Genomic DNA, 17,733 nt, shown 5'->3' with positions numbered 1-17,733 from the left:
GGCAGAGGCAGGCGGATCTCTGTGAGATCAAGGCCAGCTTGGTCTACATAGCTGGGGTTACAGGGAGACCCTGTCCCAAAAAGAAAAAAAAAGATACTAAAATAATGGTATTTGTACCAGGAAAAACTGAAGTATTTCACTACTTCTTGTGGTTTACTGTTGTGTAACTGAATAGCGGAATTGCCGAACTGGAATTGCAGTCTGACGTCCTGAGCATTTAAATATTGGCTTTTTTGCTCATTGTACCTTTTCATGCTTTAAGCAAACTGTCATCCTTTCCTTCCTTTCCTGGTTAAGTATGTGCGTGTGTGTGTGTGTGTGTGTCTGTGTCTGTGTGTGTTTGTAGGAGGGGCAGTGTTGTGGCTTGACCCCAAGGCTGTGTTCATATTAGACATGCACTGTACCATTGAGCTGCATCCCCAGCCCTTTCCATCTACTGCTCTCTGACCTCTAAAGCATTCTTCAGTTCTGTATTCTCTCCCCTTCTATTTCCTTCAGAGCCACTTTGAGTCACAGGGTTCTTCTATTTTGGGAAAGGAAGAACAAACAGTAAAAGGACTTTCATTAACCCTAGCTGCTGGCACTGGCTTTGTTCTGCACTTTAGAAGCCACTTCTACTAAAGGATTTGCTAGCTGCTGATCTTTGCTTTAATCTTCCATTGTCTGGGTTCCTTCCCTCCCTATTTGTCATTTTGAAGCACACCTGTAACTTAGCAAGTTGTTAGTCCAGAGATCTTTTTCTAGTTTCATTTGACACTGTTAAGTGGTCACCTCAAATTTTAAGTCCAACACCATTTCGGCTGTACAAATTTGGCAAAATTATTTAAGCCTCAGTTTCTCCTCGTGTTAGATTGGAATCATACTTATTAAGTTTCTCTTTTGAGTATCAGATGAAATTATTTATGTGAAAATAACCGACACCTATTTAACAGCTCACTGAATAGTAGCTGCCCCTATTGTTAAGTACAGAAAGTGCTGAACTCGCTGCCTGCTAAGACCTTTTCATTTGTTTTATTTCTTTTCTTTGTCCTCTCCCCTTTCCCCTAAATAGTTTCTCCGAACTCACCCCACACCACCACCAAGTCTCTCTTTTTTAAAGAAATTTTGTTCAAGGCTTTGAGAATTGTGAAGACTGACCAGGCAGGTTAGTTATCTGTAGGTAGATTACGCAGTAGGCAAGATAATCACTCTGAAGTGTGGCATGGAGCTGCCATAGCAGCTGTACTTTGTGCTTTGTAGAGAGACCTCAGGCTTGGTCTTAATAAGGCTTTCAAATGGTTGAGTTCGATCTGCTCGCATTATTTCAGATAATCTGTTACGTAAAACAGCTGCTTATGGAATATAGCCACATCTGCAAAATGCCTGAGTGCGTAACCGGGAACTGGAGCAAGCAAAGCTAAGTGCATAAGACTAACCTCCACTTAGGTCTTCAGCTGGAAGCGGGGAAGCCACAACAACAGTGGGACGTCAGAGTGCTGTGGAGGTGTTGTCAGCAAGGTGCCGGCACTTGCACTAAGCAGAAACAGTAGGATATAGAATATATTTCTAGCCTAAGTTTGACAAAATAATACCCTGTGTGTATAATATCTGGAGGAACCCAGAAACACATTTACCCAATGCTGTGATGAACTTCTACTAACATTTGCATTCTTCAGGCTTTTTAGTACTAAGGTACCCCTCTCCCCGCATGCATTTGTATAAAGAGAACAGGAGCATGAGCTTTTACTGTGAATATTAAGAAAACCCAACAATCCATAGGTTCATGCATAATTAGGATGGTAAAACAAAGCTACATGAATGAAATGTTTCTCTTTATCTGGCATATTTAGGAAAGCATGAAGCCTTCTGATGATTGAGAGAAGACACAGATTCAGTAAGTGATGAGTTTAAAATTTCCATATGAGCCGGGCGTGGTGGCGCTCGCCTTTAATCCCAGCACTTGGGAGGCAGAGGCAGGCGGCTCTTTGTGAGTTTGAGGCCAGCCTGGTCTACATATACATACATATAGGCAAACATACATAAAAATAAGTAAAAGGGGCCAGGCATGGTGACACATGCCTTTTATCCCAGCACTTGGGAGGCAGAGGCAGGTAGATCTCTGTGAATTCAAGCCCAGCCTGGTCTACATAGTGAGGTCCAGGCCAGCTGAGGCTACAGGAAGACCCTAAAAAAAAAAAAAAAAAAAAAAAAAAATTTCCATATGAAATACTTTGGTTTTTGGATGCTGATCCCTAGATTATTGTCATATCAATATGGCAAGGCAGCTATAATTGTGGAAAGCCCCCTCCTTTTTAAAAAGAAGATTTATTTGCTTAATGTACTTGGTTGTATATATGTGCCTCATATGTGTGCAGAGGAGCCCATGGCGGTCAGAAGAGGGTATCAGATTCCCTGGAACTGGAGTTATAGATGGTTATTAGCTGCCATATGTGTCTGGGAACTGAAAACCTGGGTCCTTTGCAAGAGCAACCAGTGCTCTTAACCACTGAACACCTCTCCAGCCCTCATCTCCTTTTTTTGAAACACACAAAAATATAACTCTAACATTTCCTTCCAAGTATTGAAGTGTAACCACTCTCAAAGCAGTTATAGAGAAGTGCCCAGGAATCAAAATAAAAAGGCAGCAAAGTCCATGGTGACAGGTGGCTGTATGCTGAAAGAGGCTGCAGATGAATGTAGAGCTAGAGATTTAATCTTAGTGTAGAGTCATGTTTAGAAGCATCATGAACTGGGACAGGATTTTATAACTACAAAGTCGGATGGCTTCCATCCCTTGAGCTGAACCAAAACCATAAAGTTATACAGGTGCGTTTCTACTTGCTGGAGACCCACCTGAAGACAGCTTAGAAGGGCTGTTGGGAGTTCTACCTGGCTCTTTCCATTTCTGCTCAACAGCTCTCAGGCTTCAGTAAAGCTCATTATTTGGGGCTTTAGCTATTTGCCTTTCCTTGGGAATCTCAACTACTTACAAATACCTTAGCTAATATAGGCTGCTGGCACTCAGATCCATACCTTGAGTCTCACCTAGCTTTATCTCCATCAACGGAAAGGCTTGTCACCTCAGATTGAACATGTGTGAAGCTAGACTCCTTGTTGATTCCTTTCCACGTGCCTTTTAGGAGTATGCCTGTATCCGTCAGTCAGACAAAAAACCCTCACTACCATCCTTGAGGGAACCCCTCCCCTCCTAAAGACCTATTAAATTTTCCATTCTATCATGTGCCTTCTCCAGTGTGTTGTCAACGTTGCTGTTAGACAGCTCACCTCATAGGCTGGTAGCAGATGTTCTGCCCTGATTATTTGTCTCAGTGCCTTAATCGCATTTCTATCTTACATTGAAACACTTTTAGGGCTTTTCTCTTGCCTCTAAGGCCATATGAGCATATAGCATTTTCATTTTGGGTATAGTTTATCCAGCTGCAAGCATCCATCCAGTGGTTTGCTCCCTGGAACATGCCTTTGTTCTTTCTCACTGTTGGTCAGGAGGGAGGAAGGCACACTGTGGCGCACCCTCTGATCAGCCACTTCATGAGTAGTCCTGAGTCCTATGGCACTTCAGAAAGGAATCTCACAATCCACTCCACTTACTGGTCAGAGATTGCCCTGTGGATGTGAGCTCCCTGGACTTCCAGGTGGTGAATGAGTAAACGCCAAGCCCGAGTTTTCTGGTGGGCCTGTCTGGGTCAGCCATGGCCTACAAGAAACTGATCTACAGCTGGAGTAGCAGCAGGTCAGGTGAAGAGGTCTTGGAAGTGATGCACATGCGGTAATCCATACCTGGGTTCATAATGGCAAAAGATCCAGAGGGTACAGTGACAAGTATCTCTTTGCCTAGATTAGCACTGGCTGGTTTGTTTGCTTGTTTGTTTGTTTGGGTGTATAAGGTTTTGTTGAAATAGAATCAAACATTCATTTTGTTTTAAGTATTATCTACAGCTGCTCTGAAGTTAAAGCAGCAGAGTTGAATAATTACCTTTTTTTAAAAGAAGAAAAACTTTGCTGACCTTGTTTTAGTAATTCAGTTCGCTCTCTCGAAATAATCTTTACTTGTTTCTTGGGGTTTGGGGTGCACTTATCGTGTCCGTATCATGTCTACCTACTCCCTTCCCTCCACACCTATCTCTTTCCCCCATGGGAGGCATTTCAACTAAAGTATCCTAATAGTTTTTCTGTATTAGTTACCTATAGAACATTCTTATAGTCTTGTAGTTCCATAATAATCTTCAAATTTTTTATTACATTTAAGTGTGTTCATGTGTGTGTAGGGGGCGGACACATGTGCCACAGGCATGCATATAGAAGTCAGAGGACAAGTGGTGGGAGTCAGTTCTCTTTTTCCACCATGTGAGTTCAAAGGATCAAGCTCCATTCATCAGGCTTGGTGAAGCTCCATAATATTCTTTTATATAAATCTACCACTTAATAAACCCGTACTGACTGGAACATTTATTTTGTCATATCTTTATCACCCGCTTTTCATTGATTCATACAGAATCCTCAGCCCCAGGTGTTTCTGTCCTCACCTGTGCTGGCATCACCTGCTGCCATGACTCCTGGTAGCTGTGCCTTTGGCTGGATTTTAGGGGCTGGCATGATAAGGGCTGGCATTCTAGGATGAGCGCTGCTCAGGAGGTTCTTAGCTAGATCTTGAGGAATCTGGATGAAGGGGAATAATGAAAAGCAAGTGGAAGTTTGATTGTGTGAGGCTTGTGGTCAGCAATGGCGACGTCCTAGCTGCTGTAACTCTGAGCCACGGGTGAGGAGTCAGTGCACATGAGTTTGAAGGCAGTATAGAAGCGTTAAACTATGTCATGGCAATTTGAAAAATGTTGCTATAGATGATGGTAGGGTTTGGGTGTATTGGGTTCAATTATTACTAAAAATAATTCTACTCATTTTTTTTTCTTAAATGGGAAGTTACTGTTGGAAAATATATAATTACATTGTGAGTCTAACTTTTGTGACTTGAGGTATTTTTAAATATTTTTATTATTTTATATGTATGAGTGTACTGTCTGCATGTATGTGAGTGTACCTGTGTCGTGCAATGCCGCAGTAGTCAGAAGAAGGTGTTGGATTCCCCTGGACTGGAGTTAAGGACGGTTCGTAGCTGCCATGTGGGTACTGGGAATCGAACCTGTGTCCTTTGCAAGAGCAGTCAATGCTCTTAACTGCTTAGCCATCTCTCCAGCCCCGGCTTGCGGTATTTTGTATGAAGCAGGGCTGTGCTGGTTTCTTCAGGAGAGAAGGTTTGTTTTGGGGGCTGGTGTGTTTGGATGGGAGATTACAGTTACAGTTCAGGGCTTGCATTTCGTGGTCTAGGTATTTAAAAAAAAAAAAAAAAACAGGCATCATTTCCATAATGAAGCAGCATGGGGTAGTGAGTTCCAGGAAGGTTAGGAGGCTGGTCATGTTTCGTGGTGCTTATTGTAGATGTAGTAAGGTCTTTCCTCAGGTCTTCATCTGAAACCCACAGCAATCCTGGGGTATACCTGCCTTGGTTTTCAGGTGGACTTGAGTCACAAGTAATGCTTCCACATGGTGAGCAATAAATGAATGCTAACTGATCATTTCCTGACTCAATATTTTAATTAAAAAAAAAATTTCTTCACCTGCAGAGTGTGGTGGTGCACACTGTTAATTCTAGCACTTGGGAGGTAAGGGCAGGCAGATCTCAGTGAGTTCCAGGCCAGGGCTAGATAGTGAGACCATGTCTCAAAAAAGGAAAATAAAAATCCTCTTTGTCTTCACAATATTTTTATAAATTTCTTCAGTTTTTATTACCATGGTTTGTGGTTTAATACATTAGTATGATTTTGGCCATCTATGACTTACTTAAATGTGACAAAAGCTATAAATTGAGCTTTCTTGTCTTCTCTGTGTAGAAAAGTTTTGAGACTAGGAGAGTTGTATTTGTTTTACTTTGTTGTAATTTTTCATTTTTTATTTTTATTTTTTTATTTATTTATTTGGTCTTTTGAGACAGAGTCTGTCTGTAGGAACTCACTATGTAGAACAGGTTGGCCTTGAACTCACAGAGATTCACCTGCCTCTGTCTTCCAAGTGCTGGGACTACAGGCGTGCACCACCACGCCCAGCTCTTTTGTTGTATTTTTAAAAAAATGTTTTTACAACTATTATTTTGTGTGTGTGTGTGTGTGTGTGTGTGTGTGTGTGTGCGCACGCACGTGTGCATGCACACGCTTGCATATGTGGGCATGCATGTATGCATAGATGTCTGAGGACAACTTGCAGGAGTCAGTTGGTTTTTTCTTTCCACCGTGTGAGTCTTAGGGGATCAAACTCAGGTTATTAGGCTTGGCAGCAAGTGCCTTTACCTACTGAGCCATCTCACTGGCCCTTTAAAAAATTTTTTTGCCTGTGTGTATTTGTGTGAATGTCTACCACGTGTGTGGAGGTGCCAAAAGAGTGTGTCAGATCTTTTGGAACTAGAGTTACAGGTCTTTGTAAGATGCCTGTGCCGGGATTGGAACTCAGGTTCCTTTAAAGAGCGGGAAGTACGCTTAGCCACTGAACCTGTCTCTAGCCGCTTTTCTTTGTTGGGCCCTGCTGATTTCTGTCTCCTTCCAGTTTTAATGTGTGTGTTGCTGAAGTGAGCACCCTTTGTTGTATTCTTCTTTTTTTAACCAATTTTTAAAGAACCTTTCTTATTTTTTTATGTATTTGAGTGTTTTGCCCTTTGTAATATACGATGCTCTTGTTTGTGCTTTGTCCAAAACATGTCCTCAGGTTTACCTTTTTTAAAATTTCCTAAATTTCTAGAGATTAAAGATTAAAGGTCAGCTATGAGAATCGAAAGAGTCCCTTGGCAGTGGTTTGTCTAGCCTGAGTTTCTCAACCTGGAGACTGTGGCGCCTTGCCTAGATCTTTGTGTTGAAGGCTTCTCTAGTCTCTCCTCACTAGGCGCCAGTAGCTTCCTTCAGTTGTGACAACCAAAAGCCTCCTCACATCACCAGTCACTGAATGGGAACACTGTGCGGCCCATCTTCACTGAGAGTGATTTTCTGGGGACGTCTGATTTGGAGAAGGGTATTTAACCACTTTGTCACAGCTTGAGTCTCAAAGGGGGCGGCGGCTCTTAGCATAAAGGACCTTTCTTGATCTGCCCTTTTAGACTGTATAAAGTTTATAGAGCTGCATAACTTTCTCAGTTGCTGAAACATAGACACCCTGCCCTTCCGATGGTCTCATCTGCTTGCCTCTGAGTCCCAGCCAGCAAACTCTATTAATAATAAGCCAGGAAGTATTTTAGGTATCACAGGTTGTATCTCTGTAGGTTTCATAAAATCTCTGCTGTATACACATCCTTAATAGTTTTCTGCCTTCCTTTTATTCTTCCCTCCCTTCCTCTGTTCCTCCCTCCCCTTCTCTTATTTTTTACAACCTCTTACAAATGTCAACAACAGGCTAGATTCGGCCTCTGTATTAGCTTACCAAGCCCTCGTTTTTAGAACCTCTTTCCATATCTGGTGATCTTTAGAGCCTTCTTAATGTGCAGGGCTTCAGAACTTTCCTAAGGACTTTGGGAAAAGTTAAGGAGCACAGAAAGCTGTCAGTAACTCTCCAGCCTAGGGCGTATTGTTTCTTTTTAGTGTTATCACGTTAATATCAACTGAGACTGCTTGGTTTTTTATCACATTACTACCTTTGAGGATATTTTTAGACTTCATTGTAGGACCATCTGCATATCCAGCTATATTAAACCTCATCTTAGTGCCAGTTCTGGCTGGAGCCTGTGAGAATTTTCTGGATCCTATCTTGTCCTTTAGAGTGTCAGTAACAGGTCTCTCCGCTTATTATCTTATCAATGAAGGTTTGAGAAAAACATCTGGGTCTTCAGGGTCATTTTAGTGTTTGGACATAGCTTGGCTGTACCCTTCTGAGTTGTTTATGGAGAGAGCTGCATTACAGCAATGACTTTCAGAATTATAAAGCAGTGAATCAGTAGAATGACCATGCAAAAAAATGGACTCTTAATCATTTTCAAAATAAAAGAATGTTAGTGACTTTTTCAAAAAAAGTAAATGATTTTTTTTTTTTTTTAAATTTCAGAAAGGATTTACACCAGCAGCCCCAGTTCATACGAGCAAGGAAGATGCAGCCACACAAACGAATCTGGGGTTTATCCATGCATTTGTTGCTGCCATATCAGTCATCATTGTCTCTGAACTGGGTGACAAGACATTTTTCATAGCGGCCATCATGGCGATGCGTTATAACCGCCTGACCGTGCTGGCTGGTGCCATGCTGGCCTTGGCCCTGATGACGTGCTTGTCGGGTAAGGGTCCTTCCCCAGGGAGCGCGCTGAACTGGGGGAAGTTCTGGTGTGTGGAGTAGAGTCATCCAGTCATTCACCTGGTTCCATCCTGGTAAAGAGCAACTGGGTCCAGTACATTGATTGTTAAAGGCTAGACTTCACTTTTTAAATGGAAGTTTTATCTATTCATAGTCAAGACACTTGATTTTGTCATTTGTTCGTGGTGGTTTTTATCCTTAATTTTATTCAGTTCAGGTTTTTTTTTCCCTCCTTCTCTTCAGTCTAAATAAGCTTACTTATATTTGAAAATTTTAGAAACAGGCTCTAAAAACCCACAGAAAACTGCATTTTTTTTTTCCTAAAGGAATTTGAGGGGTAATAACTGAGAAGTAGCTTTTAGTTTATTAAGTCTTTTTTTTTTAACCAACCCACTGTGGAAAGGAATGAAACATTCTTTAGTCTCCCTATTTGTGTTACTATTTGATTTACTACTTTATAGGATTTAATTTTTCAAGTATTAGATCACAAGATAGTCAACACTAAAATAACTGAGCATCATGTAGGTGCTAATTCAGAGCTATACCTCAAGCCACATGGTTTGTTGGAAAACTGCTTTTCCCTTTGAGCCGTACTTGGGCTTGAGTCTGACTTGCCATATCTTAACCTAGTAAGTTATTTAATTTCATTGAGCTTTGGCTTCCCTGACTGTAAAGTTCAGATAATAGTATCTGTCTGCCTAATGGGATCTGGTCTATAGTAATGAAATATTTTGTTTAGAGGGCTTTGCCATTTACCTTATCTGGCTATCTTGTGCATGGATATTTACTTAGGCTTGTGTTTTTATAAACACAACTGCTGCAAATGTTTGAAATTTGAATACCTTTCATATTTTGGAAGTTAGCATAGGTATTAATACTTATCAGTAGCAACTAGTTTTCTCTTCAGAACTAATGTATTGAGGAAGAGGGGTCAGAAAGATTTTAAGAGGGGAGGACCAGAGTGAGAGAGTATCTTCTGGACACTACTAGACCACTGCACTCATGAACTTAAGCAGCTAGGGCTGCCTGCACAAGATCAAACCAGTCAGCATTCTAGCGTGGAATGAGGAGGGCTTCCAAGTTCCTGCCCTGAACTGAGAAGCTCTGGACAGTTGATGACTTATGGAGGAGGGAGAATCTGTTTTGAGCGTGGCCCCTGGTAGGTTGACGGTGCCTCTCACAGAAGTGTACGGACAGTACAAATTGGTCTGGATGGGTTATTTCAAAAACCAACATGAAATTGGGGGTGAGGCGGTGGAAGTGGATCTGGGAAGAGTTGTGGGATAAACAAGGGGCATATATGATCAATATACATTATATGATAGTTCCCATAATTTTTAAGTAATGTAGATTATAGGGAATAGGAGAGCTGAAAGTGGTGACATCACTCAATTTGGGATGAGTTTGGACAGGACAGTGTCAGAAATGTATTGCTGATGCTTGCTTGCTGCTTCAAGCTGTCCCATCTTTGCGCACCCATTCCCAGTTGTAGAACGCAGCTCCGTCAGTTCTCCCATCTCTTCTGTGTGATTAATTACTTCCCCTCAGCGCTAATGTAGGCCATCTCCTCTGCCCTAACCTTTACCTGCTCCTGCCGGGGGCTGCCTGACAGCTCTTCTTCTTAATCTTTGTGAATAGTCCCTATCAGGCACCTAGAAGTCTTTTTGTACTTGCTCTGAAGTTATCTAAAATACACATTCTTCTAACACAAATTTAAGGTCCTACAAAGATCTAATTTCTGATATATTATGTAAAGCAAAGTAGCTAATGGTGTTTTAAAATTTGCCCACTGCAAGGCTGGAGCGATGGCTCAGTGGGTAAGAGCACTTGCTGTGCAAGCATGAGGACCTGTGTTTGAGTTCAGAGCTCCTGAGTTAAGTATTATAAAACATGTACTGAACTGTTAGAAAAATGACTTTTAATGATTTATGAAGTGACAGCTAACTCAGTAAGGTCTTGTCATTTTTGTTGCAAGCAAAGAATTTGAAACCATCAGATTTCAAAAACCAAAAAGTTTTTCTGAAATTTACCAAATTGCTATTTTTGTTTTTGTTTTGTTTTGTTTTGTTTTGTTTTTGAGACAGGGTCTCCTTGTATCCCCAGCTGGCCTGAAGTTGCTAAGTAGACCAGGCTGGCCTCAAACTCAGAGAGCTCTGTCTGCCTCTGCCTCCTGAGTGCTGGGTTTAAAGGTGTGCACCACCATGCCTGGGTAATTACTGTTTTTAATGCATGGTCATCTTACTTAGACTCATAAGGACTTTGTTTAGCCGAATGTGCTTAGAAATCGTTGAGAAAACTGAAATATCAACTTTAGTGTACTGTTGCCAGTGATGTGCTGTTAGAGAAAAAGTCTCCAAAGAAAAGGGAAAGAGAGGGACAGGAAACAAGAGGGAGAAAACCCACTTCTGATCCCACAGGAAGTTTTGCTCCCTGTAGAGAAGCTGGTGTAGAAACTGCTTTCAGCTGGCCGCAACTTAACCGTGGTCTCACTTGCTACAGTTCCAGCTGTCTGCAGACAACTGTACTCCAAAAATCTTTGGTGGGAAATTCTACAGAAACACAATTCATGTTTGAAATGGCACACTGGTCTGAGTAGTGTGATGAAATCAGTTTCCCTTCTACCAGCTACTTTTGTTTAGTGTGAATCCATGTTATGCGCCACACCAGTACTTAGCAGTTGCCTTGATTTTCAGATCTTCTGCTGGGGTGTTTTTTGTCCTTTTCATAGACAGAGATAGAAAATGTATACCCATATTATTGGTGTTTATATACAAATCTATAAGGTCCTTTGCAAGAGAAGTCAGAGCTCTTAACTGCTGAGCCATTTCTTCAGCCCCTAGTTGTTATTTTTAAATCTAAAATATTACCTAGGTTTTTACTTTTTATGTTTTATGGTAGCAGGTTTTAAAGACTAGTATCTCCACCCGCCCCTTTAATGACTGTTCTTTTGTGTCAGATGTTCCTCGTAAACTGCAGTTGTGCATTCTTGACTAGACATTGTGCCCCTAAGAGCATCCCGTGGAAGCACGCCGTGTCCATTTTCTCCTCACTGGCATTTCGTTTTGCTCACCCAGTCCAGGTTTTTCTTACTGTGTCTTCTCTTGCAGTGGGGAGACACTTTAATATAAATACCCTGTTCCTTATCAGAGTTTCCCCATAGGTTTAGTGCAGTTCTTGTCCCTTGCTGCTTTCAGAATAGCTTCCTAATCCCAGCATCTGCTCCACACTTAGCAGTGAGCTGGCCTTCTGCTATAAGCAAGATCGCCTCTTCCTCCCCTACTCACTTATCTATTTCCTTTCTTCAGTTTATAGCTACTGAGCTGTTTACTACATTGTCCAGAGTGGCTGGTCAGAGCCTCTCCAGGCTGCTTCTGTGCTTTTGTGACATGCTCTCATCACTGGTTTTTGCCCTTCATTTTACAAAACTAACAAGATACTGCAGGTTTATCCTGTGCCTACTCTAATTTCAGAATTTCCCCAAGAATGGTATTAGAATCCAAGACCTGAATGTGAGGCAGGCTCTTTGTTACTGAAATGTCTTTGTTTTTTTGTCGTTTTCAATAGACAGAAATAGAAAATATATATCCATATTATTGGTGTGTGTATATACATATCTCTAAGGAAATTTAGCTTTATAAGATAAACTCATTTTACATTGGTAAAAAGGAGAGTGTGACATCTTGCCACGAGAGAATCTTGCCATGATTCTTGAGCTTATATTTTAAAGATCTGTGATGAAGAAACAGCCCCTACGTGTGGAGAGAAATGGCTTCCAGTGTGTAAAATCTTGAAATCTGTAGAGGGCATCAAAGTCAGCCTACCTGTCTGCCTTGCACAAAGATAACCCTCTAGCTGGAGGGGAGGTCAGTATCTTGAGAAAGTTCCCTTTAGAAGATCTGCCATCGAAATGGGGTCAGTCATACCTTGGTAAGCTATTAGAGTTTGGCAATCTAAGGGTTTGGTATCGGTGGAAGGAAACAAGCGGAATTGTTTAAGGTCATTACATATTAGAATAGTACTTAATGGGAACTGATCTTCCTTCAACAATGGTGAATTATGATTCTTGAGTTTACTGTTTCTTTGGTCTGTTGTGAGACACACCTGTTAACCAGATATACTGTTGGCATTTACTTACAGTTTTGTTTGGCTATGCCACAACAGTCATCCCCAGGGTGTATACATACTATGTTTCAACTGCACTGTTTGCCATTTTTGGCATTAGAATGCTTCGGGAAGGCTTAAAGATGAGCCCAGATGAAGGTCAAGAGGAACTTGAAGAAGTTCAAGCAGAATTAAAGAAGAAAGATGAAGAAGTAAGTTACCATGGTGGATGCGAGGAGAGTATTTGAGGACTGAACACTGTTGAGGTTTTTCAGTGGTCACCCTGCTTGTGTGCTAGATTAGTTCTTTTCCCCTCTTGGAACTTGGCTGTGATAGGTTTGGGTTACTGTGAATGTGGCAGAGAGGAAAACCTACGAATACTGAACATTGACAGTCAGCTGCATTGGACTGCTTAGAAGCATCTGAATGGTGGCTGCTGTTTCCTGATTTCACATTTTTTCCTGTAGCACTTAAGATACTGATTGATTTTGTTGAGTGGAAGGAGTGAGAATATGGTATGACACTGCATGACACCAGCAGTTAAAGCAGAAATTGGAGAACACATAAATTTATTTTCTTTAGAGTATATTCCATAGACTTTGAATGCTTTTAAAAAGATTAAGTGACTTTATGCTATTTTAATTTGTTTACTAGGGTTAATGTCATTTTTTATTTGTTTCAGTTTCAGAGAACCAAACTCTTAAATGGACCAGATGTTGAAACGGGTACAAGCACAACAATACCTCAGAAAAAGTGGTTGCATTTTATTTCACCCATTTTTGTTCAAGCTCTTACATTAACGTTCTTAGCAGAATGGGGAGATCGCTCTCAACTCACGACAATTGTTTTGGCAGCTAGAGAGGTGAGTGGGGCATGAGAAGGCTGCTTTTGTATTTCAAGAAAGTGGACTGCCACTCTGCTTGGGTACCGTGGTGGGGGGCGGGGTTACTTCCTATTCTCACAGTTTGACATGCGTTCACCTTGCTGCTTCTGGAATTAGCCTCCCAGTTGTTGCCCCCAGTCTGCAGTTCTTGAATACAAATCAAATTATTCTCATTTCATTTTGCTAAGTCCTCTTCCTGTATTTTGCCACAGTAAAGCTGTGTCTTTATTGTTTGGCTTTCTTCCCATGACTTTGTATGCTTGTTGAAGAATGTAAATTGGTAGCACATGCCTGTAATCTTACACAGGAGAACCAGTATGGGCTACATAGTGAGACCATGTCTTAAAAACAAATTAAAAACTATGAATATGGGTATAACAGGGGAACTTGTTCAGCTGTTTAGAAATCTCTGTGTAGCTCTTTGATCACTCATTTTCCAACATCACATCTGACATGCCATGGAGGAATTTTTAAAGGAGGGTTACTTTTATTTATTTACACACACACACAATTTTTTTTTGGTGTTTTTGAGACAGGGTCTTCCTGTACCCCCAGCTGGCCTGGAACTCACTGTGTAAACCAGTCTGGCCTTGAATCTACAGAGCACCACCACACCCAGCTCATTTATATATTTTTAAAGCAATTATTTCCTTTATTGTGTTTATATGAAGTGTGAGTGTGGGTGCATGCCAGAGCACACATGGGGAGGTCAAAAGACTTGTAATCCAGGTCGTCCGGCTCTTATGAAGCCTTTACCTGTGGACCCATCTCACTGGCCTAAGGAGAGTTATTTCTAACATACAGAAAGGAAAATTAGATTCAAGAACATCAAAATGCTTACCTTGGGACTGCTATCCCATAACTTGTTTCTGCATAGAGTATTTCTGTTCCATCTTAGCTCTAGGATACTGAGTGCTAGAATGGCAAGTTAGAAGAGACCTCAGATCATCTCCCAGCCTTTACTCAACAGATGAAGAACCTGAGGCCCAGAGAGATAGGGTGACTTGAGCCAGTACCAAGGCTGGTTGGGAGCAGGAAAGGGTCCGGAAGTGAACTTGGTTTGCCTTGTATTGTAGCCCTTTCGTGTGTGTCTTATTCTTGGGCATCACTTAATATTTAAAAGATTAAAAACTGATGGGGCTGAAGAGATGGTCCAGTGGTTAAGAGCACCGGCTGCTCTTGCAGAAGACCCGGTTTCAATTCCCACCACCCACAGGGTCATCGCTCTACCTTTGCTATCACTCCCTTCCAGTTCATTCTATTGGCCTTTCAGAGCATAAATCTCCCTATGTAAAATAACCAGTCAGTGTCTCAAGACAAAGGCTGACTTCAGAGTTCATAGGGTCTCTTGTAGCAGGGGTTGAACCCTGCTTCCTGGCACACCAGGTATGTTATCCCACCGATCTAACGCAAGGGCTTCTGCTCTCAGGAAGTGCAGCAATACAATAGCATAAAGGTTTATAGTTTTTTTCTGCTTTCGGATGTTGCATTCCAAAGATGCATATTCCTTCAAACAGTGTTACACATTTCATAAAGTTAGAGCATATCTGAATTTTTACAAGTGTTTGTGCTTTTTTGTGGTTCACGTTGACCCTTATTTTCAGTGCTTCTGTTTACTACTGACCTTTCCCATCCTAGCAAATTAATGCTAGTTAATCTGCTTCCAGGATCCCTGTGGTGTAGCAGTGGGTGGAACTGTGGGACACTGCTTATGCACTGGATTGGCGGTAATTGGAGGAAGAATGATAGCACAAAAAATCTCTGTCAGAACTGGTAAGGTCTTGTTTTGATTTTTAAATCAAAAAGCAAGCCATTTGTTCCAATGTTTTAGAGTCATGGAGATACTAGAAATAGGGTGTTAATTTTGACTGTTTTAAGTTTTTTCAGAGTATACATATTTATAATTGTCACCTAGTCCTAGGTATTGTTTCTTAAATGTGACTTCTTTTCCCAGATGTAGAAGTTAGTAAATTACAAATTTACCTGAAATATGATTGAATGCATTTTCTAAGCCAGTGGGGGAAAAAAAGTGGAAGTATGACAATTTGGCCTGAAGTATGTTTAAGTCAGGCAGACCACACATGAGATTTGCTGAACATTTTCAATAAAAGTTAAGTAATTTCGAGGTTAGAATAGGAAATGACTGTTAGGAGTTGAACATTCTCTGTTGTAATTGGGTTTTAAGATGAGCTGCTGTAGCCCACCTGCTGTCAACATTGTTTTAATAGAATCCTCTCTCTAAATAGTACCTAGAGAGAAATCTGGTTATTGCTGCTAAGAGTTAGCCAAATGTTGTTTTTGCTCTGTCAGTGGGGTTGCTGTCAAGTTAGTTTACTAGACCTTCGGAAGAGTGGGCAGCTAGCTTGGTTTTGTTTGTAGTGTCAGGAAATTCTACCTTACTCATCTTTTTTCTCTTTTTTTCCCAGTGACAATCATAGGAGGCATCGTTTTTCTGGCATTCGCATTTTCTGCACTATTTATAAGTCCAGATTCTGGTTTTTAAGAAGCTATTTGTTCATCCGTATTTAGCTTAAGATATGTAACTTGTTTTTCTGTATATAGTGTACAACTAAAAGTAGGAAATACTGTATTTTGTAGCATTAATTTGTAAGCCTGACCTACTTAATGAAAGTATTAGGTCCCAAAGAGATAATCATTGGATCTATTTGTGAAAATTTGAAAAGAAACCTGACTTCTAGGTGTGGATTTTTCTCCAGCATAATTGAACACTTGAAGTCCCCACTTCTGTTTTGATAAATGTGGAACCCTTGTGCAGTCGGATCTACCGCTTGATTTGTCTTTCAGCATGGCCCTTTATAAAGAATACACATTTTTTCCTTGGTAACGGAGGTATTTTAAATGTTTACCTTAAATATTTCCTTGGAGGAAAGATGAAATAATTTCTACTTTTAAAAACATACTCCTGAGCCAGTAATCAGTAGTTTATCTTGTCTTTTTGGAATTAGGATTTAAAAAGAGAAAAAGGTATTACTGTTATATCAGTAACATGCAGTATGAATTGTTGGCTAGGTCCATTCTTTCTCTTTAAAAAAAAAAAAAAATTGGGTAGAAGACCCAATATGCAAACAGTCAATATTTGACAACATGGACTTACCAAATTACAAGAGAATACTATGGATGTATTCATATTTTTCTATATTGAATAAACAATGTAACATATACAATGTAAATAAAAGAGGTATGACCAGTACTTGTTTTTCCTTGTGTTAAGCAGATTACTTTCTAACTCTCCAAAGTAGTAGTATTATCATTTCCTATTAGTGCCAATAGACTAATGTCTGAAGTAAATGTGAAAACACTGATAAACATTCTAAAGTACCGACTTAGCTCTCACAGTTCTATGAGGAATATAAGGCTTAAATGGGGAAACAGATTGACCAGGGAGTCAAACCATGCAGTTTATTTAATTCCAGTGCCTGCTGCTTCCTATGGTGATAGCAACCTTGTTAATCACTCATTTCAAGTGAAGTACTCGGCACGCAGGCAGCGGTAGCTTTCTCCCATGTTCTATTTATGTTCTAGTGTAACCTATGGTAGACCTGCCATTAATAGTCTCTTTAAGCTTGAAGGTCAGTTCCTCTATAGAAATGTCCAGGTGTTCCCTGTGACCCTGTGTGGAGTATGATAGAGCAATTCAGATTTACTGAGCCATGACTAATAATGTTCACGACGTAAGTTGAGGAGACTGAAGAACTTGGTTAAATCACCTAGCACTGTTCTACATAACAACTAAAGAGACCTAAAAATGGCCCTTGACTAAAAAAAAAAAACCTTTCAACTGTCATTAGCAATAACACATACTGATGAAGAAAAACTGTTTTAAGCTCTTAAGGAGTTCTCTACCGTAAAAAGCATATTATTTGAGAGTAGAAAAACAGTATCCATGAGCTATGACAAGGCATCTAAAGGAATTTTAAGTTAGGTCCCCACGCTGCACCTTTTACACCAGGTTAGACACCCCTACTAAATACCTCAACTTTGTAAACACAAAGAAGCAACTCTCATATAACTGTAGAAACCAGTGTCACAGCTTGATGAAGCTGACAGTCGAGGCAGCCTGGCCCCTGTACTAGCCTAGGATGTAATAAGCATAGTTTTTTGAGGCAGCAGTCTTATAGCAGCTGGACATGACTACAAAGACAGTGGTAATTCAGTCCTAACCTACAAGGTAAAAATTGATTAGGTTCGCTGTTGAATAAAAGGAAAATGTCACTGATAGAGATTTAAAAGTATTTAATTGTCTTTCCATAAATCCACAATGTGATTCTTACACGTTATGTGCCACATAAAGCAGGTGTTACTTTTGGAGAAATGCAGGTGATACTGAGAAACAGCACTGAGGTATTTTTTATTTTTAAAGTTGAAGAAGAAAACAAAGTCTGGATCTAATTATTTTTACATTCAAAAAAAAA

General features: G+C 40.5%; 1 protein-coding gene across 1 annotated transcript in view; it reads left to right on the top strand.

The window, feature by feature from the left end:
- Tmem165 (transmembrane protein 165) overlaps positions 1-16,511 on the top strand; it is a 23,459-nt gene extending 6,948 nt beyond the window's left edge. The window contains exons 2-6 of the mRNA XM_008833316.3: positions 8,074-8,299; positions 12,454-12,629; positions 13,100-13,279; positions 14,968-15,073; positions 15,727-16,511. Of these exons, the coding sequence (XP_008831538.1) occupies positions 8,074-8,299; positions 12,454-12,629; positions 13,100-13,279; positions 14,968-15,073; positions 15,727-15,803 (765 nt within the window). The 3' untranslated portion in view covers positions 15,804-16,511. The remainder of the gene's footprint in view (positions 1-8,073; positions 8,300-12,453; positions 12,630-13,099; positions 13,280-14,967; positions 15,074-15,726) is intronic.
- Positions 16,512-17,733: the final 1,222 nt, after the last annotated feature.

Source organism: Nannospalax galili, unplaced genomic scaffold (genome assembly GCF_000622305.1).
Source record: "Nannospalax galili isolate Female #2095 unplaced genomic scaffold, S.galili_v1.0 scaffold433, whole genome shotgun sequence".
In the NCBI taxonomy this organism is placed as follows: Eukaryota; Metazoa; Chordata; class Mammalia; order Rodentia; family Spalacidae; genus Nannospalax; species Nannospalax galili.
This window is presented reverse-complemented; position numbering and strand designations above follow the sequence as displayed.